The sequence below is a fragment of the Canis lupus genome, chromosome 4, assembly GCF_011100685.1.
Source record: "Canis lupus familiaris isolate Mischka breed German Shepherd chromosome 4, alternate assembly UU_Cfam_GSD_1.0, whole genome shotgun sequence".
NCBI classification, from domain to species: domain Eukaryota; kingdom Metazoa; phylum Chordata; class Mammalia; order Carnivora; family Canidae; genus Canis; species Canis lupus.
This window is the reverse complement of record NC_049225.1, coordinates 19,893,158-19,917,939: the sequence shown is the minus strand read 5'-3', so window position 1 is coordinate 19,917,939 and position 24,782 is coordinate 19,893,158. Positions and strand designations below refer to the sequence as shown.

General features: G+C 39.9%; 1 protein-coding gene across 4 annotated transcripts in view; it reads right to left on the bottom strand.

The window, feature by feature from the left end:
• The window catches only part of SIRT1 (sirtuin 1), a 32,399-nt gene extending 16,398 nt beyond the window's left edge, over nucleotides 1-16,001 (bottom strand). Inside the window, exons 1-4 of one of the 4 annotated variants that reach the window (XM_038534098.1) lie at nucleotides 15,566-16,001; nucleotides 13,658-13,774; nucleotides 11,553-11,794; nucleotides 9,255-9,407 (exon numbers count right to left, since the gene is read on the bottom strand). In XM_038534098.1, the coding sequence (XP_038390026.1) occupies nucleotides 9,255-9,407; nucleotides 11,553-11,794; nucleotides 13,658-13,774; nucleotides 15,566-15,983 (930 nt within the window). In that variant the 5' untranslated portion in view covers nucleotides 15,984-16,001. Of the gene's footprint in view, nucleotides 1-9,254; nucleotides 9,408-11,552; nucleotides 11,795-13,657; nucleotides 13,775-15,270; nucleotides 15,290-15,565 lie in introns of those variants that run through there. The other 3 variants (XM_038534097.1, XM_038534099.1, XM_038534100.1) reach the window with 3 other exon arrangements.
• Between the last annotated feature and the right edge of the window lie 8,781 nt (nucleotides 16,002-24,782).

Genomic DNA, 24,782 nt, shown 5'->3' with positions numbered 1-24,782 from the left:
CAAAAAATCAGACACAGTTGTTGTCTGTGGGAATAGGGGACTGGTTGTAGAAATACAGTGCATCCATAATAGTGGAGTATGCAGCCATTAAAATGAACGTGAGAGGTCTAAATGTACTGACCTGGAAAATGGTTCAATGGTTCAATGTGAAAAAAAGCAAGTTAGTCACCAGTGTGTAGAGTTTTTTGTTGTTTTGTTATTAAGCAAAAATGGAAATTATATGCACATGTATACAGTAAGTTCATACAAACATCAAGAAGAATGCAAACAAGCTATAAACAGGTGAGGAAACTTTCAACTTCTGACATTATACAAGAAAGTTTAAAAAAAAAAAAGAAAGTTTAGTAAGATTATAGATGACTTTACTTTTAACCTATTTAATATTTCAAATTTTAAAAAACTAATATTTCAAGTTTTAAAAAAACTACCTACAGGGATACCTTTCAGGTAAATATAATCAGCAGATCTCATTATAACTACCACCCTACATATGTCCATATGCTACTGAAAAGGTTATACAAAAATAAAAAATTTAAAAAAAAATAAAAAAAAAATTCTACCTCACATTCAAATTTTTCTCATGAATTTCATTGACAACATTACAACATAAGAAACAGAAATGCATATAAAAAGTAGTAACAAGTAAAGGGCTTATTTAAGCTATATTTATAGAAAACCGAAAGCCGCATTATGTTTTGAACCACTGCACTTGCATCATGCTATACTAACCACTGTCTTCTCTCCAGGATGCTTTGTTTTAGGACGTTTAAAGGATTAATCATCATAGTTATTTTACTAAGCTCTCTCTTTCTGGAAATGGATTTTTATTTTAAAAAATATTTTTTTACAACAAATATTCTAATATGCTAGGTTACAGACAAAAATAAGTTCTAAGTTAATAAGCAAAATAAGAATAGCATGCCAAACTCGTAACATGAACAAATGACTACCTCCAGAGCAACAAGAGTAACAAGACTCTACCCTCCTAGTATGAACTTTTCTGTGTCTCCTCATCCCCCATTTCCTTCATAGATATAGATATTCTTTAAAGTAGGCTTCACTGTGCTCACTTTAGCAGCACATATACTAAAGTTGGCTCCACACCCAACACAGGACTTGAACTTTGAACCACCTCTCAAGGTTCATGCTCAAGAGTTCAATCAAGAGTTGCATGCTCTAATGAGCTAGGATTTGAACTTTGAGCTAGCCAGGTGCCCCTTCCCCATTCCTTCTTAAAGAGGAAGGTAAGAAACACAAAAATGGGGATCCCCGGGTGGCTCAGCGGTTTAGTGCCTGCATTCAGCCCGGGGCATGATCCTGGAGACCCGGGATCAAGTATCACATCGGGCTCCATGCATGGGGGGCCTGCTTCTCCCTCTGCCTGTGTCTCTGCCTCTCTGTCTCTCATGAATAAATGATAAAATCTTTAAAAAAAAATGTGTGGAAAAAAAAAATATGTAGGACAGTAGTTCAACTCCACACTCCAGTTTCCCATCATACCTAATCCATAACAGTTCAGGGTAATTTAGCCCTTAACGTTACAAATCAATTCCTGTAGTTGGGGAGAACTTATGAATAATTTATCTTATAAGCCTGTATTTTATGTTAGAACCTAAGTGATTTGAATCTTAACTTTGTCTATTTTCTTTTGAATATACAGTAGACCGTGACTGAGTCATTAGATTCAAATACTACATTCAAACTAAGGGATATAATCTGAAATAATGGAAAAGAAATTACCCTGGAAGGACTATTAACGGAAACTTCTCCTAAAAATTTTAGGTTATGAGTATTTTATTTATGTAATTTTTAAAGATTCTGGTAAAAGACTGTCCTCATGCTCTTACCGTGAAGACAGCTAAAAACCAAATGGGCTGGGGATAACTTTCAGATAAAAGTATGAATTGGGTGCCTAGGTGGCTCAGTCAGATAAGCATCTAACTTCAGCTCAGGTCATGATCTTAGTGTCCTGGACTCCACGCTCAGCAAAGAGTCTGCTTCTCTCTCTCTCCCTCTGCCTCTCTCCCCCTAACTCATGCTCGCTTGCTCTCTCAAATAAACCTTTAAAAAAAGTCACAAAGGTATGGACTGATCTCCTATGTTTGACATGCTAGCTAACCCTGTTCTAAGTAAGACAAATCTCAATATCCTAAGTACTATTAGGATAACAATACAGGGGCAGCCCCCGTGGCACAGCGGTTTAGTGCTGCCTGCAGCCCATGGTGTGATCCTGGAGACCCTGGATCGAGTTCCACGTCAGGCTCTCTGCATGGAGCCTGCTTCTCTCTCTCTCTCTCTCTCTCTCTCTCTCTCTCTCCTCTCTCTGTATCTCTATGAATAAATAAATAAAATCTTAAAAAAAAAAAAAAAGGATAACAATACAATCACGTGGGCTGGGACATTCTGTTACTGCCCAAGGGGTAACTTACAGATTAGAATGGAAGCAGAACTGGGACCAAATGCTTTAAATGCTATTAAAAAGATGCACTGGGCAGCCCAGTGGCACAGCGGTTTAGCGCCGCCTGCAGCCTGGGGTGTGATCCTGGAGACCTGGGCTTCCTGTATGGAGCTTGCTTCTCCCTCTGCCTGTGTCTCTACCCCCCACCCCTCTCTATGAATAAATAAAATCTTAAAAAAAAAAAAAAAAAAGGAATGCTTCTACACAAATGTATCCAGAAATAAACACAAGAGAATTTCAATTAGTTAAGCTATTAGTGACCACTTAATGGAACTTTTAGCATGTACCAGGCTTAACACCTTTATTTATGTTATAATGCTTTAGACCAGGCTGAGGACTCGGGTTTTTACATTTTAAAAGGCTCAAAAAGTAAAAAAAAAAAAAAAAAAAAATATGAGAGTTCCTATATGGTTTACAAAGAAAATCGTATTTACTATCTGGCCCTATACTGGAAAGGTTTGCTGACTCTACTATAGACATATGCATTCCCATTTTGCAAATGAAAAAACCAAAGCACAGAAATAACTTGCCAAAAGTCACAAGAGCCAGTAGGTAGCAGAGTTATCATTCAAATCCAGTTTTGACAACAAAATATGGCTCTTTATCACTATGACTCTTTATCACTTTACCACTAAAATTCTAGTAAAAGACCATCTTTTTCAAATTTGATCCCTCAAAATTAAGTTTCTGATTTCTCTTTTAAGTTAATAGGCACCACTATTATGTACTGCAAGCTAGTCCTGTAAAACCAGTCTAGGAAATACACTTCATTGTGCACATCTTCATGGGATTACTGCAACCTGGAATTCCAATCACCAACTAACATAAAAAGTCTTCAAATATACATGATGTATCCACAAATCAGTAGCAAAAAGAAAAGCATCCCAATGGAAAAGAACAGCTACGAATAGGCAACTCAAAAATACACATTTGGCCAGTAGTAAAAAGTAGTCCTCTACACTAATAAACCACAATAAAACAGTAATACAAGAAGACGCTCATTTTTATTTATTAAACTGATAGTTTTAACTGCCTTAAAAACAACTCTAGATATCCATTAATAGGAAACTGACTAAATATATTGTAGTATACTATGCAGCCTTATCGTAAAAATGAGGTGTACCGGGGTGCCTAGGTGGTTCAGTCGGTTAAGCATCTGCCTTCAGCTCAGGTCATGATCTCAAGAGTCCTGGGATCAAGCCCCTCATGGGGCTCCCTGCTCAGCAGGGAGTCTGCTTCTCCCTCTGCCTGTGCTCTCTAATAAATAAGATCTTTAAAAATAATAATAATAATGTATATCTGTTAAGTGCCATTATGAAACTATTTCCAAGAATATTAAGCAGGGAATAAAAAGCAAAGTAGAGAAAAAGGTGTATGATTCTGTTGGTAATTATTTTCAAAATACTGGAAACCTACAAATAATGCCCCTCACCTATATATACAAACAAGTTTACTTCTTTTTTTTTTTTTCCTGGAAGGAAACCCAAGAAATTATCTTACCATGGTAATCTCTGAAGAGATTAGAGGTAGAGAAGACTGAAGGGGGAGGCCAACTAACATGTTTTGTACTGTTAGAATTTCTTAAACCAGGGGATCCCTGGGTGGCTCAGCGGTTTGGCACCTGCCTTCGGCTCAGGGTGTGATCCTGGAGTCCCGAGATTGAGTCCCACATCAGGCTCCCTGTGGAACCTACCTCTCCCTCTCCCTCTGCCTCTCTCTCTCTCTCTCTCTCTCTCTCTCATGAATGAATAAATAAAATCTTTAAAAAAAAAAAAAGAATTTCTTAAACCATATATACAATACACACATGTGCATGTGCTTTTCTTTAAAGTATTTTAATGCTAATAGTGTACTATGGAGGGTTTTTGGGGTATGTAGGGGAGAGGGGCATGCTAAAAATCAGCCTTCTAAAACACTTTTTTTTTTTTAAGATTTTATTTACTCATGAGAGACACAGAGAAAGAGAGAGGCAGAGGGAGAAGCAGGCTCCACGCAGAGAGCCCGACGTGGGACTTGATCCTGGGACTCCAGGATCATGCCCCGAGCTGAAGGCAGACGCCCAACCGCTGAGCCACCCAAGCATCCCAAAACACTTCTGATAGTATATTTTATTCTACCTTTCCAGGTAGCAATGATTCAAAACCCTTAGCAACTGCACTTTCAGGAATTTATCCTAACAACATTGGAAACACACCAAAAAGGACATTCACAGCAACACTATTTACAATAAAAGTAGGAAACACCCAAAATACACATTTGTAGAATTACAGTACCATTGATGAACATTATAACCATTATAATATCTGACAGAAAAAGTTCATTAAATACAAAGACTACAAATCCAAAGCAGTAGGCAAAAGAGCCCATTCATATAATTATATACATCCAGGTATAAAACTATAGATGCATTTATACATATGTAACCTACATACATATAGGTATTATCCCTGTCTTCAGATGAATGGGACTATATAGCTTTTTCTGACTTGCATTTTTTGATTTTCAGGTAATGAACTGGTTTTAAGATTCCTTAACTTTATAACTACAGGATCTGGTATGTTTACACATTATCAATAAAGCAGTAATGTACTGAATAAAATTTAAAGATGTTTGGAAGTAAGTTAATAAAATTCAGTTTAGGGATCCCTGGGTGGCGCAGCGGTTTGGCGCCTGCCTTTGGCCCAGGGCGCGATCCTGGAGATCCGGGATCGAATCCCACGTCAGGCTCCCGGTACATGGAGCCTGCTTCTCCCTCTGCCTGTGTCTCTGCCTCTCTCTCTCTCTCTCTCTCTGTGACTATCATAAATAAATAAAAACGTAAAAAAAAAAATAAATAAATAAATAAAAATAAAAATAAAAATAAAATAAAATTCAGTTTAATCTCTCCCTCTACTTTTTCTTGACTTTTAATCACTTTAGGTTAAAGGGCATTCACTGAATTCAATATGGGATAACATCTATATTCTCTGAACACAGTCCTTTTCAACAACAAAGTTATTTGTACATTCTCAGTTTCACCTTGACTCTTAATACAGCCACTCCTTTCTAACCATATCAGACTCCTGAGAACCACGACCACAACTCACTATCAATCCAAATCCTTACCATGCAGGAGGATAATGGTTCAGAACACAGTTATACGGGGCAGCCCGGGTGGCTCAGCGGTTTAGTGCCGCCTTCAGCCCAGGGCCTGATCCTGAAGACCTGGGATCGAGTCCCATGTCAGGCTCCTTGCATGGAGCCTGCTTCTCCCTCTGCCTGTGTTTCTGCCTCTCTCTCTCTCTCTCTCTCTCTGTCTCATGAATAAATAAATAAAATCTTTAAAAAAAAAAAAACACGGTTATACAGCTTTAATGTTAGGCTTAATTTTTCCTTATACACCAGGATTCAAAAAGATAAACCACAGGTAGGCACACTGTATAATACAGTGGTGCTCAAAGAGGAAACAATTTTACAGGGGACATTTGGGCAATGTCTGGAGGCATTTTTCTGAGTGTCAAGACTGGGTGTGACAGTGTTATTAATCACATTTAGTGGGAAAAGGCCAGGAATGCTGCTAGGTATCCTACAATGCATAGGACAGCTCCTGACAGCAAAGAATTATCCATCCCAAAATGTCAATTGGGTAAGAAACTACTCTAATGGGCCAATAATCTCTTCAACACACTTTTCCTTTACTTGGAATTTCCCCTCTAAATGAAATGTTTCTTCTCAATAATTATATATAATCATTGCCTCAATACATGTGTAGAAACTCCTTCCTTCCAAAATGTCTAAATTTCACCAGTAATATTTACTCTTTTCATGGTGTCATATTAAATTCACTAACAGGCCAAAATCATAAACCATCTTTATGAACTTTCTGCCCATTTAGAGAAACTGATAAAAAAATTTTAGGTTATGAGTATTTTATTTATGTAATATTTAAAGATTCTAGACGCCTGGGTGGCTCAATGGTTGAGCATCTGCCTTTGGCTCAGGGCGTGATCCCACCAGGATCCGGGATCGAGTCCCTCATCGGGCTGCGGGCATGGGGCCTGCTTCTCCCTCTGCCTGTGTCTCTGCCTCTCTTCTCTTTCTCTCTGTGTCTCTCATAAATAAATAAATAAAACATTCAAAAAAAAATACGAAGTTTGGGCAGCCCTGGTGGCACAGCGGTTTAGCACCACCTGCAGCCCAGGGTGTGATCCTGGAGACCCGGGATCGAGTTCCACATTGGGTTCCCTGCATGGAGCCTGCTTCTCCCTCTGCCTGTGTCTCTGCCTCTCTCTCTCTCTGTGTTCTCTATGAATAAATAATTTTTTAAAAAAATAAAAAAATAAAGATTCTAGTAAAAAAAACTGTGGAATATTTATACATTCTCCTCATTCTCCATTTCTGTAAATGATCTTTCATTCTTTGTCCTTATTTCCCCTTAAGCTTTTCCTATTCATTTTTAGGCCCAAATTAACTCAATCTGTTACCATTACTATCAATTTTAAGTGCTACTTCGAGACCTAAAAGCATTTGTTTAGACAGTTCCTAATGTGAGAATTAAAGTATAACAATTCTATATGAGTAGCAGTTACAAAGGTTAATATATTTGGCTCTCAACATAACTTAATGAACACTCAATCATGCAGAATTAAACTTATATAAACAAAACTGAAAAAGGATGTACTTTAAGTGACAACTTTTTTTCACTTCATTAAACTAAATAGACAAATTCTTAAAACTTTTATAGAAGAGAAAAATGCTGCCCCTCCAAACTTCTCCCAGGTGGCATGAAAGATGTATATAGGTGATTAAAAACATTATAACTGTTAATAACAGTGTGCCATTTTTTACTATAACTCACTTATTTTCTCTTATGCAGTCTAGATTTCAGTTAGGTGCATTTTTTTTAAGTTCCTCCTACAGTTTGTCTTTAGCAGAGTAATTCTGAATTGCTTCTACAGATTCTTCCATGTCCAAGCTATTTTAAGCTAAACTGAATACTCAGTTTGGACATTAGACAACTAAGGTTTCTTACCCTTGCTGTTTCAATTCTCAGTTACCACATTTTTCCAAGTATCAGGTTACTACTTTACTAGGCAATTTAATATATACTTAAGGAAAAAAGCTAAGTTAGTTTGGGCAACATGTTTCTTCTCAGAACACAGAATTTACAGTATAAATCTAGTAAGCATTATATAAATGTACCAGTGAATCAACTTTTATCATCAAATAATAAGATCAAAGTAATTTCTAGTTACTTGCTGGCCTTCTAAGGGTTGATTCCGCTAACTAGAGCTATTAAGTAAGTGACCTAGGTCCAATTCAAGAAACCTAGAATTATGTGGTATTTCATTGTTCTTCAAAAATCGTGTACTACTACTAGCAGTGAAATGTTAAACTTTTCTGAGTTATATAAAAAGACTATATGGTGGGCAGCCCCCGTGGCGCAGCAGTTTAGCGCTGCCTGCAGCCCGAGGTGTGATCCTGGAGACCCAGGGTCAAGTCCCACGTCTGGTTCCCTGCATGGAGCCTGCTTCACCCTCTGCCTGTGTCTCTGCCTCTCTCTCTCTCTCTATGAATAAACTAAAATCTTTGAAAAAAAAAAAGACTATATGGTTTGAAAATAGCACTTTTTAATTAAAATTCAGTTTCATTTAATTTCTAGATTTATGAAAAACTAATCAATAATACAAAAGATCGTTAAAAAATATACCAAAGCTTAGCAACAATTTTATAATTTATTTCCATAGGATTAAACTATAGAATAAAAAAAATAAAAAGTTTTCTAATGACTAAAATCTCCTGGGTATGGTGTAACAATCTCAAACTTTATTACAACAGACCTGCCCAATAGAAATATGTGAGCCATGTACACACAATTTAGATTTCCTAGTAACCACACTAAAAGCACGAAATCATCATAATTTCTGATCCAATATCAAATACAATATTATTTCTACATATAATCAGTATTTGTTAATAATATATAACAATATTATTTTCCGTACTATGTTTCCAGGATCTGGTGTCTTCCACACTTATATCACATCTGAATATACTTAAGTACTTAGCAGACCCATGTAACTAGAGGATTCTGGATTAAGACAGTGCAGGCTCAAGAAACTCTAAAACAATGTAAAGCAAACTTGGCTAACATCATGCAACCTAAGAATCTTCATCCCCAATCACAAATTTTTCAGGCATATCCTCATGTGTTAAACCTGGCTACTAAAAAACACACCAGGGCAGCCCCGGTGGCGCAGCGGTTTAGCGCTGCCTGCAGCCCAGGGCATGATCCTGGAGATCCTGGATCAAGTCCCAAGTCAGGCTCTCTGCATGGAGCCTGCTTCTCCCTCTGCCTGGGTCTCTGCCTCTCATTCTCTCTCTGTGTTTCTATGAATAAATAAATAAAATCTTTAAAAAAAAAAAAAAAAAAAAAAAAAACACCAAAGCAGAGATTACAACCTTTATGATTCATAAAAAATATTAAAAATCAAAGTGCTGTTAATTTCATATGGTCTACTAATCTCTAAAATAGCCTGAACGATATAAAGGCCATTACTAAAATGCAAACTTGAAAGATAGAAGTAGTCTCTTCTTTAAAAATAAGCCCAATCCTAAAATGAAACGTAACTGATAGAGCCTCTTCTGGGAATCAGAAAATTCTGACTGAAATGACTTTATTTCAATGATCTTACTCTATCACAGTCCTACTACCCAATTTACTAGACCATGAATGGTAAACGTAAGAACCCCCAATGCGAATAGAATACATTTTCATGAGAGAAAGCCAAAGAATAACTAGAAGATTTCATAGTACCTTTGCAAACTTGAAGAATGGTCTTGGATCCTTTCTGAAATATTCAATGTCAAACATTGCTTGAGGATCTGGAAGGTCTGGGAAGTCTATTGCAAGGCGAGCATAAATACCATCTCTTGACCTGAAGTCAGGTATTCCACAAGAAACAGAAACCTGAAATATGCATGGCATAATTTGTACAATTAAATCTTCTATCTCTATGTTTATAATTACTAGTTCTTTCATCATATAATTAGGGGAAGAATTGAAAAATATTTTGCTTTAAAACTTGAGGGAACAAAAATACTGCCCTACTCCAATTTATTTTTTTTTTCCCTACTTTAATTTCAAATTCAAATATAACAAACACCAAAAAGCAGTATAATGAAATCCACCATATTTTCCAATCATAATGGGGTAAGGAATTTTAAGTCAGGCTAATTTTTTTTCTGGCTAATTTTAAACCTTTAAGCATTTAATCAATGAATGAAAGCAACTGCAATTTGAGGGATCCCTGGGTGGCGCAGCGGTTTGGCGCCTGCCTTTGGCCCAGGGCGCGATCCTGGAATCCCACATCGGGCTCCCGGTGCATGGAGCCTGCTTCTCCCTCTGCCTGTGTCTCTGCCTCTCTCTCTCTGTGACTATCATAAATAAAAAAAATTAAAAAAAAAAGCAACAGCAATTTGAGAACAGAGTAAATAAATCATTTCAAATTATTTTAACTACAAAGCAGGCAAGATTCTCTATCAGTCACATATTTGCAAAAACAAAAATGTCATCTGGTCAGGGTTCTACTACTTCAAGAATATTAAATTCCTGTATTTTCTTTAAAAACTCTATTGTACAATAATTTTTTTAATATTCTATTTATTTATTCATGAGAGACACAGAGAGGCAGAGACTCAGGCAGAGGGAGAAGCAGGAGGCTCCATGCAGGGAGCCCAATGTGGGACCCGATCCCCAAACTCCAGGAGCCGTGAGCCAAAGGTAGATGCTGGAACGCTGAGCCACCCAGACGTCCCCAGTATTTTAATTTTCTTTTTTTTTAGTATTTTAATTCTTAACTGACATTTCAAATAGGAATTTCAGAAGTCAACTAACTTATTGTTTCACAATTTTATCAGTTGACTCCACTCTGACCTCAGATAAAACTAATTTGACTAAATCACATCTGTGAACAAGGCAGAACTATTCTTGACAATCATTTATGATTAAATAGCACTCTGCCTTAACTCAAAATGGCAAAATGCAGGACTGAATTTTACTCCAACAATCACCCTAGGTCACTAACACGTAACATATTCTGTATTCAACACACAATGGCCCTAGGTAGCTAAGTACAAACCCAAAGTGAGGCCAATGCCCACACATCAAGCCACCATATTCACATCACCTTAAATTAAAATGGGGGGGGGGGGGGGTGAGCAGCCCTGGCAGCTCAGAGGTTTAGCGCTACCTTCAGCCCAGGGCCTGATCCTGGAGAGACCCAGGATCGAGTCCCACATCAGGCTCCCTGCATGGAGCCTGCTTCTCCCTCTGCCTGTGTCTCTGCCTCTCTCTCTCTCTCTTCTCTGGGTCTCTCATGAATAAATAAATAAAACCTTTAAAAAATAAACAATAAAATAAAATATAAAATATAAAATATAATAAAAAATAAAATAAAATAAAATAAAATAAAATAAAATAAAATAAAATAAAATAAAATAAAATAAGGGGGGGGGGCAGCCCGGGTGGCTCAGCGATTTAGCGCCTGCCTTCAGCCCAGGGTGGGATGCTGGAGACCTGGGATCGAGTCCCACGTCGGGCTCCCTGCATGGAGCCTGCTTCTCCCTCTGCCTGTGTCTCTCATGAGTAAATAAATAAAATTTAAAAAAAAAAAAAAAATGGAGAGGAGGCAGGAACCTGTTGCCTTCCCAACTTAAGTTATTTACTTGTGAACACTAATTAGGTTCCTGGTTTCCCCCAGAAAGATGGAACAAAGACCCAATTTTTCCAGCAGACCCTGATCCAGTTTATGCAAACCGAATTACCTGCATCTCCTTTAGGAGCTGTAGCAGAATACTATAAGTAAAAAACCCTTTCCTAACTCCATGTACTGTTAACAAACAAATACTTCCTAAGTTTATTGGAGAAGTTTTTAAAGAAATGAACCAATTTAACAACTGCTGCAGCACTTTTCATGGTTTCCAAATGCAAATTCCCATTATCATGTTAGGATAAATTCTTCTAACCAAAAAATGTTTCTGACTTGGAAAAGGCTAAGAAAAAAATCACACACCACCTCACCCTTTTACTAGTGTTTTATTACATCTTACATACCCCAGCTCCAGTTAGAACTATTATTTTTTTGCACTCTTGCAGTAATTTCACAGCATCTTCAATTGTATTAATATCTTTTCTTTTCTTCCTTTTTGGTGGTTCTGAAAGGATATTAATAACAATCTGCCACAGTGTCATATCATCCAATTCAGGTGGAGGAATTGTTTCTGGTAGTAAATCTTTAAGAATTGTTCGTGGATCTGTGCCAATCATGAGATGTTGCTGAACAAAAGTATATGGACCTACATAAGAGAGAAAAGAATTAGATCTAATCCACCTTTAAGTCATTCAAAAATCTCATTTTCTAAAGTAATGAATTAGCAATCTTTAAAGTTTTTTTGCAAGGAAAATGAAATATATAGGTATTTAGTTTTTTTAGAGCTAGTGACTACTCTCTCCCAAGGAAATTAAGGAGATCAAGAGTTGTACCTGCTCTTAGAGCTCTTAAATCCAGCCTCTTTTCTCCTGTTTCTAAAAATAAAACTATAATTTACTCTTCAGATCATTTAATATTTTCTTTCAAAAAAATATTTGTCATGTGATACTTAAAAACTTAGTATGTTAAGTTGATTTGGGTCAAAAGACTACAACACCAATTATTCAAATACTGGTAATAATCATCTTCATTTACTAAGTACTTAATTAATGTCTGGAAGTGTCAGTTATTAATTCACATAAGTCTTCCCTGAAATATGAAAAAACGATCACGTACCCTATACCTTTGCTCTAATCACTTAATTTTGGTAGGCTTTTTTTAACATTCCATCAAAATTTCTACTTAATCTGGTCTATTGCAAATAACAGCTTTATAGCTGCCTTTCTAATAGATTCCTTTTGTTTTTGTCTATTGTAATATTTAGAACCTCTAGTACAATATTGAATAAAATAAGAGAAAAAAACCTACCAGAATTAAATTTCTATGGCTAAGATCTAGAATACACACTAATAACAGTGTGTACAAAATAGTTCTACAAATCAGTTTTACCAATCAATAAAGGAAAAGGTACCAGTCCCAAAAAGCCCACAGGAAATCTATACATAATCACTTTTTAAATTTTTCCAGTAACAATCTTTTTTTTTTAATCTTTTTTTTTCCAGTAACAATCTTTAATTTGATCTTAACCAATCTCCCAAAATGGCATACCGATGTTTTGAATATTAATAATTTTTACCCTGAAATTTCTTAGTTTCCTAGTTTCAGAAAACCAAAAATAGAGTGAACATTACAGACACTAAGGAGGAACTAATCACCACTGTTTAAAGAGTCAAGGTACTTTTAAAAGAAGAAGAGCACATTAAGAAAAAGACCATTCTCAAAAAAAAAAAAAGAAAAAGAAAGAGACCATTTTCAATATGATCATGTTATAACTTTGGTATAAAAATCTCATGGTGTTCTCTACTTCAAAACACTTTCCCATTTCAACAACATACTTAATATTGAGCACAAACTGTGGGCCAGGCACTTTTCTAAATACTGACAAAACAGTATACCAGTCAAAAATCCCTGCCCCTGTGGGGCTTACATTCTAGTACAGGAAATAAAAAATGTTTAAGATACAGAGCTTATTAAGAGGTGATTAAGGGGCAGCCTGGGTGGCTCAGCGGTTTAGCACAGCCCAGGCAGGGCCTGATCCTGGAGACCCGGGATCGAGTCCCATGTCAGGCTCCCTGAATGAAGCCTGCTTCTCCTTCTGCCTGTGTCTCTGCCTCTCTCTCTCCTGTGTATTTTCACGAATAAAGAAATAAAATCTTAAAAAAAAAGTGATTAAGTATTAAGGAAAAGAAAAAAAACAGACTTGAATTGAGAGAGTGCAAGATACGCTGGAGAAAAAGCACTCCACACAGAGAGGTACAAGTGAAAAGAACTGGTGGTGTGAGAAGGACCTGATTGAGAAATACCAGAGGCCAGCTTCCAGGGGCTTAAACTGTTTAAAACCAAAAAGAACAAAGTACTAGACCTTCCGTAGAAACACAAGCTGACACTAAATCTCAAGAAGCACCTAAAAACCTCATCAAGTTATAAGGGTACAGAAAACTATTTTTAATTGACATAAAAAAATACAAAAAAGAAAAAGACATTATTCTCTAAAGCTCTGAAACCGTACCTATCCGGGGCCTTGGAGTCCAGTCACTAGAGCTTGCATGTGAGGCTCTATCATCCTCATCACTTTCACAGGAATGAAAACCGTTGGTGATTATTTCATCATCAAACAGAAGGTTATCTGCAAAAGAAACCAAAGTAACTAAAGGCTGATGAAACAATCTGCCTCTAAAATGTATACAGATCTGGGTACCCCGGGTGGCTCAGCGGTTTAGCGCCACCTTCAGCCCAGGGCGTGATCCTGGAGACCCGGGATCGAGTCCCACACGTCGGGCTCCCTGCAAGGAGCCGGCTTCTCCCTCTGCCTGTGTCTCTGCCTCTCTCTCTCATGAATAAATAAGATCTTTAAAAATAAAATAAAATAAAATAAAATGTATACAAATCTGTAACAGTTATGATGCAATGACTTTCACTGAATAAACCACTGAACATTCATTCATAGTACCTAGGTTAAAAACTTCCTACTGGGTCAGCTTGCACCATTCTAAGAGCCATATATGCACATCTTTACACATTCTGCACCGAATCTTAAAACTTTCAGCTCATGAAAATCTAGGAATAAGTTAGGTTTACTTAATCAAAACACAGAGTGGTAATCTAAACTGAACTTATTGATCACAAGTAATGGGAATTCATGAAACTGGTCAAAAATGTAACAGAAATCATTCAAATTCATGACAATTATTTGCCCTTCTCTTACATAATACTAGACTTCCAAAGATATATTTGCATTATTCGTTTCCCATATTAAACTGTTTACAGAAATCAATAAGTGATTTACTAATCAAGAACTTAATGCACTTCTATGATCAAATGCTCCAGATTGAATTTACTGGTAAAGACGAACATTCACGACAGAAACTCCTCAGACTGAAAAATATGAAAACTCTCAAAGATGATATGACATACACAACTAACACATCTGCTTTAACATAACAACAACAACAAAAATGAGTTTGTGTTTCAGGGTTATCAGATACGCACATACACGCAAAATTATATCTAATCTAAAAAACATTCTAAGTATATATAATTAGGAAAAAAAAGTACTATTGGGGCGCCTGGATGGCTCAGTTGGTGGAGAGTCCACCTTTGGCTCAGGTCGTGATCCCGGGGTCCTGGGATCCCCTATGCTCCCCGCAGAGAACCTGCTCAGGTCGTGATCCCGGGGTCCTGGGATCCCATCATGCTCCCCGCAGAGAACCTGCTTTTCCCTCTATGTCTCTGCCTCTCTCTCTCTCATGAATAAATACAATCTTATGTTTTAAAAAAAGAAAAGAAAAAAGCCTACTTTACTAGTCTTAAAGTACTATCAGTCTCCCAATACGCATTCATTGCAACATTTCAGAAATTTAGCGATGCTTCTCAAATTTTGTGGGTTATGACTTTAGAAATAGCTTTGCTCCTTAAAATTTAAAAATAAAGGCCCTCAAAAAAAAAAAAAAAAGCCGTGAATTGCACAGGTGTATCAGTTTGCAAAGACAACTGCAAAAGGTTGATGAAAAGGGACGGGCAAAAGTTGCAGACTTACGTGTGCAAGGAAGCGGGGATACGGAAAAGCGAAAGATGTTAAACAAAGGCAATAAGCTAAGAGAGTAGGAGGAGAGAGAAACTTACTTTAAAACCAACTGCGGGAGCTTCGCGGCCCGGCGGCTGCGCAAAGCGCAAAGCCGCGCAGGCGGGCGGCGGAGGGAGGGAAAAAGGGAGCGGAGGGAGGGGGTGCGCGGGCCGCTCCCGCAGCCCCGCCGGCAGCCGGGGAGGAGCGCAGCCGAGGCCCGCGGTGGGAAGGGGGCGCCGCAGGCCAGACCTGAGCCCCCAGCCCGCCCCCCGGAGCCCCCAAAGCCCTACACCGCAAGGGGCCCCAGAGAGGGAGGAGGGGATGCGCAGTCCCAGCCGCCCGCGCCCTGCGCACCTCGGTACCCAATCGCCGCCGCCGCCGCCGCCTCTTCCTCCTCTTCGCCCTCGTCGTCGTCGTCGTCGTCGTCGAAGTCGTCGGCCGGCGGCGGCTCGCGGGAGAGGCCCTGTAGGCCCGGCCCATTGTCTCCTTCTCCGGCCGCCGCCGCCGCCGCCTGGGCCTCCCGCTCCCCGCCCGCCGCCGCCTCCCGCCACAGCGCCGCGGCCGCCGCGGAGCAGCCCCCGGTCGCCGCCGGCACCTCCCGCTCAGGGGCCGCCCCGCCGGGCTCGCCTGGGCTCCGCCCCAGGCCAGGACAGTCTCTCCGCGGCCTCTTGCGGAGTGGCTCCCCGGCGGGCGGCGACGCGGCCTCCCTCTCGGCCGCCACCGCCGAGGGGGAGCCGCCGGGCTGAAGGGCGAGCGCCGCCTCGTCCGCCATCTTCCAACTGCCTCTCTGGCCCTCCTCCCTCGCCTCCTCTGCTCCCGCTCGACTCGCGGCACTGGCGCCCCCGCGGCTCCGGCTGCGGGAGATTTAAACCCCGTCACGTGACCCGGCCCCGTCGCCCCCGCCCTCCCGCCCTCCCGCCGCTCCCGCCACCCACGCGGGCCGGACCACAACACGGCGGGTCACGTGGCGGGCGGAGGCGGCGTGGGCTGGGAGGAAGCGCGGCCCCACCCACCCTCTGCGGCAGGCGCGTCCGGCCGCCGCGCTCGCCCGGCTCCCGGCCGCTCTTCGAAACCGGCCTCGCGTCGCTGTCGCCCGGCCGGCCCAAGTTTTTGGTTCCCCCTGCGAGTTTCCGCTGAAGTCTGAAGCGCACGGCTCGCTTGCTTTAGTCTTTTCCAGGTTTAAGGTAAAGGGTTAAAACTTAGTTCCTGAGAAACGATGAGGAATGAAGCTGGCCCAGGCCGAGCTTCGCACGCTGGATAGTCGTGTCCACCAGCCTAAGTGGAGGATAAAAGACTTCACTCCTCATCCTCACACCAATGTGACAGCTCCTCTTGGCTCCTCTTCCTACTTCTTGCTCCTGTCTCTAGCTGACTGCCCCCCCCCCAGCCCCATCACTTGTAGGGTGGTGTGAATTGTCATCCTTAAAGGCATGTGTTCCCCCTGAAAACCCCTGACCTGGGGCGCCGGGGATCAGCCTGTTTGTTTTCTGGCACCACCTGGGCTGCAAAGGTGTCTTGAATTCCTTCTGAACGCATCGGGTCAAGTGGGCCATTCGCAAAGAGCAGAATGAACATGATGACTTGGCGGGTCTACGCTTGGGACTTTGCGTTGGAATTTGAGATTCTCACCTACTAGCATGAGCAATTTAGCCTTTCTATAGGCAATGTTCTCATCTTTAAAATGGTAACATTTGTAGGGTTGTAAGACCTATACTGATAAGCTAGAAGATAGATGTAAAGTGAGGAGTAGCTCAAAAATACCAGTCCCTGAATGAATGAATGAATGAATGAATGAATGAAGTTCCTTGCATACTAGAAGCCCTTCTACTTTCCACTTTCCTGAAATTCCAGAGCACTGTCACTCTACATCTAGTCTTAACTAAAGACTCCAATAATACATGGCAGATCTAGAGCCAATGTTTGGTAGGGCATCTACCACCTGTGCAGTGTGGCATTAGAACTATCTAAAGGAAAAAAAGGCAGGAAGAGTGGGGCGATGAGAGGTGGATGAAAAAATCAGCTACATCTTCAGTGGGATATTTACTCTTACTTGGTGCTAAATCAGATGCAACGAGTCCTGGTACAACCTGTTATGAACTGCCTTTGAACACCGGCCTGTTATCCCAGGCACTCAAAATATAAATGCCAGCAAGTGGTTCTTCGTGTATTTTTGTGGGAAAAAACTTTTCTTTTGATTTTTAAAAATTCAATGTTGATCTTTCAGAATGGACCAAGGCTTTTTTTAAAAAGGATTGCAGGACACATTTAATTCTTTACAAAACTTTCTGTAATGCCTTATTTGAATGTATTATGTGCTTTCTAAAACTGTGGTGAACTACTAAGCTTATGAATATTACTGGCTTTCCTGGCATACATGACTCTTAATGTACTACAATAAAATTAAATTCTAGAACTGTGGGTAAAAAAAATAAATAAATAAAAATAAAGGAAAAAAAAATGGGGATCCCTGGGTGGCTAAGTGGTTTAGCGCCTGCCTTTTGCCCAGGGTATGTGATCCTGGGGCCCGGGGATGAGGAGTCCTGCATCGGGCTCCCTGCATGGAGCCTGCTTCTCCCTCTGCCTGTCTCTGCCCCCCCACCCCACCCCACCCCCCCCTCTCTCTCTCTATCATGAATGAATGAATAAAATCTTTTTTAAAAATTTTTTAAAAACTGCCTAAAGGACCTCTCCAAGTTTATAGTAAACCATGGGGCCTGCCTATACTGAGCCAATTGTGAAAATTTAGGCAAGCAATTTATTTCCTTTCTTAAAAAAAAAAAAAAAAAAAAAAAAAAAAGATTTTACTTATTTGAGAGAGGGCGTGTGCTTAAGGGAGCAGAGCAGGGCCAGCAACAGAGGGAGAGGGAAAAGCAGGTTCCCTGCTGAGCAGGGAGCCCAACAGGAAGCTAGATCCCAGGACCCTGGAATCATGACCTGCGCCACCCAGGGCACCCTGTTTCTTCATTCTTTAAAAAAAAAAAAAAAAAAAGAATGTTGGAAATGTATCTCTAAGGTCCCATCCAAATCCAAAAGTTGGGCATGCCTGGGTAGTTTGGTTAAGCCTCTGACTCTTGGTTTCTGCTCAGGTCTTGATTTCAGGGTGGTGAGATACAGCCAGCCCTACCTGGGGCTCCCCACTCCGTTGGAGGCAGCTTGAGATTCTCTTCCTCTGCCCCTTCCTAGCTCACTGGTGCTGGTGCTCACATATGTGCTTGCTTGTGCGCTCTCTCTCTCCCTCCCTAAAATAAATAAATCTTTAAATAAATAAATTTTTAAAAAATCTTTAAATCCAAAAGTCGTTGCACTTCAAATTAAACTGAGAAACTTTCCATACTAGTCACTTTTCATTTCCAACAGTGATCCCTTTTGTTCTTGAAGCCCTGGAATCATATTTGAAGTGTTCCTTCAGATTGATGCCTTCTAACCAATTGGTGACTGAATCTTGTTGTCCTTCCTTCCCTCCAACACTCTCCCCAATTCCTAACTACATAGGCACCTCACCATTCCTGGCTGATACTCTTCAGTACATGTTCTCCCCTCTACTTTCTCTTCCTTACCCTATAAAATATTTCATAAATTGATTCTCAACCACATTGGTGGGAATGTAATATATGAAATGTTTAGAGTCAGTATCCCATCAAAATTGGGAGAAAATTTGGGGTACTTGGCTGGCTCAGTTAACAGCATGTAACTCTTAATCTTGGAATTTTTTTTTTTTAGATTTTATTTATTTATTCATGAGAGATACACAGAAAGAGAGGCAGAGACATAGGCAGAGGGAGACACAGGCTCCCTGCAGGGACCCTGATGTGGGACTCAATCATGGGACCCCCAGGATCACACCCTGAGCTAAGGCAGATGCTCAACTGCTGAGCCACCCAGGCATTCCTAATCTTGAGGTTCTGAGTTTAAGCCCCAGCTTGGGTGTAGAGATTACTTAACAACAAGAACAACAAAAACCTACAAAATAAAACAGTTTATGTTTAAAAAAATTGAGAGAGTGCACCCGGGTGGCTCAGGTCCTGATCCCAGGGTCCTGGGATCTAGCCGCATGTCAGGCTCCCTCCCTGCTCAGTGGAGCTCTGCTCCCTGCTCTTGCTCTTTCTAGCTATCTCTGTCTCTCTCTCTCAAATAAATAAATAAAATATCTAAAAAAATAAAATATACATTTGACTATCCAAAAATTTAAAATATGTTCAAATTTATTAGAAGTCAGAGAGATGCAAGTAAAATGAGGTACCATTTTTCACTTCTTAATAGGTAAATCAAACAAATTTTATTGTTACCATCTATTGTTTACCAAGCTATGGAGAAACTGATACTCTCATAGGTATGCATTGCTATCAGAGTATTGGAAAGTAATCTGGAATATTTATTAAAATTATAAATACACACGTACATTTCAATCCAAAATCCCATTTATCTTAACAAAATAAAAATGTAAGACTATGACTGCAAGAATGTTTATTATGGTATTGATGTTGCAGAGAAAAAAGTAAAGTAACAATCCAGATGTCTTCAATAGGAAAACTTGATCAAATTATGGTGTACACCTACTATGGCCTATTATGCAATCATTGAGAAGATCTATAACTGATCTTGAGAAATGTTTATATGACAAAGCATGTTGTACAAAAATGTGTATATTATGATCTTTTTTAATTTTTTTATTTTTTTAAGATTTTATTTATTCATTCATGAGAGACACACAGAGAGAAAGGCAGAGACACAAGGCAGAGGGAGAAACAGGCTCCATGCAGGGAGCCTGACCCCGGGTCTCCAGCCACACCCTGGGCCAACGGCAGCGCTAAACCCCTGAGCCACCCGGGCTGCTCCTGATCTTTTTTTTATTCAATAATTACCCCTTATTTTTAAAACCTCTATATACCTATACACACACCTATTTATAAGCTCTATAAGTATGGGTATAGAGGCTTGGGAAAAGTATGGAAAGTTACTTGTCAAAATGTTAACATTTTAATATCCTTGATAGAGAGGGTAGGCATAAAAGAATCGAGGACATGTCAATAAATGTTCCTTGCTAAAATTTCACACATTAAAATGAGCATTCATATATATAAGTAAATGATTTTTAATGAAATATTTAATTTAATAAATATAATATATAGATATAATAAAGGTATAGTATATAATAATTTGTGTAATATATGATAATAAGTATGATATATACTGATTTACTAGTCAATATAATAATTTAAAATAAATAATAATTAAAAGAAAAATGGAACCATTTTTTGGAACTACAACCTAGGGTCTCCTGGGTGGCTCAGCAGTTGAGCGTCTGCCTTCTCTCATGCCCTGATCCTGGGGTCAAAAGATCGAGTCCCCCACTGGGCTTCCTGTAGGGAGCCTGCTTCTCCCTCTTCCTGTGTCTCTGCCTCTCACTCTGTGTCTCTCATGAATAAATAAATAAAATCTTAAAACAAAACAAAGCAAACCTACAACCTGAGTGCTACACTCTGGGTTCTGGAGATTTCATCAAGCCCCTCCTACCCTCTGAGGCTTAAGTGGTGGCTGACTTTCCTGTCTTCTATTGCTTGTTTTTAAATTTGCTAGGTATAACCACAAGTTTGGCAGATGTTATTGATGGTTTCGTGTATATTAGTCTTCTTTAAAAGATTTTTTTTATTTATTCATTTGAGAGACAGATAGACAAAAAGAGCACAGGCAGGGGGAGAAGGAGAGGCTGATTCCCCACCAAGCTGTGATCCTGACTGTGGGGCTCGACCCTAGGACCTGGAGATCATGACCTGAGCCAAAGGCATACACCCACCCATCTGAACCGCCCAGGTGCCCCTTTATTTTGTCTTTTTGATTAGTTTATAACATAAGTATTGTACTTCCATGCAAAACTTAGTATTCTATACATTATCAAATACCATTTGGGTAGATGTGTGGGATATCCAAACTAAAGCAAATAGTAACAGTAGTGCAGCCTGCCTTCCTCCAACAATATAAAGACCTAGACCAGTGGTTCTCAACTGGGGTAATTTTGCCCCCTATCCTCCAGAGGAATTTTGACAATCTGAAGACATTTTTTTGGTTGTCATAACTCCATGGAGGAGGGAGAGATGGACTACTGACATTCAGCAGATAGAGGCTAATGATACTACTAAACATTCTTTAATACAGAGGGCAGCCCCCAACAACAAAGAATTTTCCAGCCAAAATGAGAGCAGTGACACAATTGAGAAACTTTGTCCTAGGATTTCAACCATAAGGACAAGTAGTACTGGTCGAGACTCTAAGGGACAAAGATTCCCAAGGGGATGAAGGGGCAAGCTTTTATTAGCAAGGTTGGGTTAAAAAGTAGCATAGGCAGTGGGGTGCCTGGCTGGTTCAGTTGGTAGAGCACCTAACTCTTGATCTTGGGCTTGTGAGTTCAAAGCCCCATGTTGGGTATAGAGATTACTTAAAAAAAAAAAAAAAAAAGAAAGAAAAAAGAAAAGTAGCATAGAGAGTGATTCTCAAACTTTGGTTTTTAGCAGCAGAATTTATCTGTTCAATGATCTTAACTCTATTACAAAATACAGATACATTTCTTTTAATATGTATTAAAGGACTTTCAACAATAAGATAAAGAGTTCACAGAAAAGGGAATGCAAGTAGCTTTTTTTTTTTAAGATTTTATTTATTTATTCATGAGTGACACATAGAGAGAGAGAGAGAGAGAGAGAGAGGCAGAGACACAGGCAGAGGGAGAAGCAGGCTCCATGCAGGGAGCCCGATGTGGGACTCAATCCTGGGTATCCAGGATCATACCCTGGGCTGAAGGCGATGCTAAACCACTGAGCCACCCGGGTGCCCGCAAGTAGCTTTTAAACATGTGAAAGAGAAAGGAAAGACGAAAATAAATATGTGAAAGATGTAAAACCTCACTTATAAATTCACAATGAAATGCTATTTTTCACATATCAAGGTAGTAAGGAATCAAAATGTGACCATATGTTACATTGAAAAGGATACGAAGTGGGCAGCCCGGGTGGCTCAGCACTTTAGCACTGCCTTAAGCCCAGGGCGTGATCCTGGGGACTCAGGATCGAGTCCCACGTCGGGATCCCTGCTTGGAGCCTGCTTCTCTCTCTGTCTGTGTCTCTGCCTCTCTCTCTCTCTCTCTCTCTCTCTCTGTGTTCTCATGAATAAATAAATAAAATCTTAAAAAAAAAAAAAAAAGGATGTGAAGAGCCAGGCCCACTTGTATAGTAATAGTAAAAATGTAAATTCGAAAAAAAATGCAAATTGGTACAACCGCATGGAGGGCAATTTGGCACTATTTATCAAAATGTAAAATGCATATGCCTTTTAATCTGACAATTCCAATTCTAGAAATGTATTTTAGAGATATTCTTGCATACATGTAAAATAACATATATGCAAGAACATTCACTGTGCCATTGTTTGTTAGCAAAAAGTTGGAAATACACTAATTGTCCACGAGTGAGGGACTGGTTAAACATTTAACCAGTACATATGTTTATATGTACGTAAATTATCACTTAAACTCAGGAAATGGGTAAACTCCCAGAAATTGCTTCAGGGGGGCAAATGGGAGACTGAAAGGCAAAGGTATAAAGGAGTTTTGTTTTTGTTTTTTTTTACTGTAAAATCTTTTGTGTGCTCTGAAGCCTTCACCATGTGCATCACTAAATATCATACATGCGTGTGTTAGTATGTCATATATTACATATCTTAAATACATAAACAGAAGGCTGTTCTCGGGGATCCCTGGGTGGCTCAGCGGTTTGGCACCTGCCTTTGGTCCAAGGCATGATCCTGGAGTCCCGGGATCGAGTCCCACATCGGGCTTCTGCATGGAGCCTGCTTCTCCCTCTGCCTGTGTCTCTGCCTCACTCTCTCTCTCTCTGTGTGTCTCTCATGAATAAATAAATAAAATCTTTAAAAAAAAAAAAAAAAGAAGGCTGTTCTCTTTGAAGCAGACGACCCAAGTTCCCACCACAACATCTCTCAAGACATCACTAAGAAGATTTAGGGTGCTAAAAAAACATAGTAAGAAAGCCACTGTTAGATTTGTATTAGGGTAGACTAATTGCTATAATAATAATCCATGGATTCCAATGGCTACATGCAACAAAACTTACTTCTCATTCATATAACAATCCTATACCACTGTTCTTCATCAGGTGGCTTTTGGGGTCAACTTTCCTTTGAAAAGTGAACAAGAGTTCTATCTTATAGCTCTACCACTGGACAGGCAAAGGAAATTAAGTAACTAATATCTGTTGAAAGGTTTTATGGGCCAGTCCTGGAATAGACACTACTCCTTGTCCCATTCAACTACCTAAAAAGAGTCAAGTGGCTACAAACCAGGAATCCTGGGAAATTATATCCTTCAAGGTGACAGAATAAAGTTGAGGGCAGACAAAAGACAATGAGGGATCCCTGGGTGGTGCAGCGGTTTAGCGCCTGCCTTTGGCCCGGGGCGCGATCCTGGAGACCCGGGATCGAATCCCACGTCAGGCTTCCGGTGCATGGAGCCTGCTTCTCCCTCTGCCTGTGTCTCTGCCTCTCTCTCTCTCTCTCTGTGTGACTATTATAAATAAATAAAAATTAAAAAAAAAAAAAGACGATGATGAGGATCTACTCATTATAAGTTTTTTTTTCCATTTAAGACATGAAATACTTTATTCAAACCCTCCAGAGAAATGCACAATTTGCGTCCATAACAAATCATCATTTTTTAAAGTATAGGTCAGTTATTGTATATGAGAGTACATGCTGCCACATACAAATTAACTGATTGGAGTATAAATTTTCAATGTTCAAAACAGAATAAGTCTCCCTGTAAAAGCAGTACCTTTGTGATATTTTTGTTGTTGTTGTTGTTGTTGTGGGGTGAGCAGCAGAGGAAAAGAGAGAGAAAAAAATATTTAAAAAAAACAAGAATTATTGGGGATCTCTGGGTGCTCAGCGGTTTGGCGCCTGCCTTTGGCCCAGGGCATGATCCTGGAGTCCCGAGATCGAGTCCCTTGTCAGGCTCCCAGCATGGAGCCTGCTTCTTCCTCTGCCCGTATCTCTGCCTCTTTCTCTCTCTCTCGCTCTCTCTCTGTCTATCATAAATAAATAAATAAATCTTAAAAAAAAAAAAGAGGGCACCATGATAGTCAAGTGCCAAATTATTAAAAAAAAAAAGGGATCCCTGGGTGGCACAGCGGTTTGGCACCTGCCTTTGGCCCAGGGCACGATCCTGGAGACCCGGGATCGAATCCCACATCAGGCTCCCGGTGCATGGAGCCTGCTTCTCCCTCTGCCTGTGTCTCTGCCTCTCTCTCTCTCTCTGTATGACTATCATAAATAAATAATAATAAAAAAAAATTTAAAAAAAAAAGAATTATTTTTTTGAGAGAGAAAGAGAGCAAACAAGTGGAGGGGAGAGGGAGAGAATCTCAAACAGACTCCCCACTGAGCTCAGAGCCTAACTTAGGGCTTGATCTCACAATCCTGAGATCATGACTTACTAAGCCCAAATCAAGAGCTGAAAACTTAACAGACTGAGCCACCCAAGTGTCCCACCTTTGTGACATTTTTAACT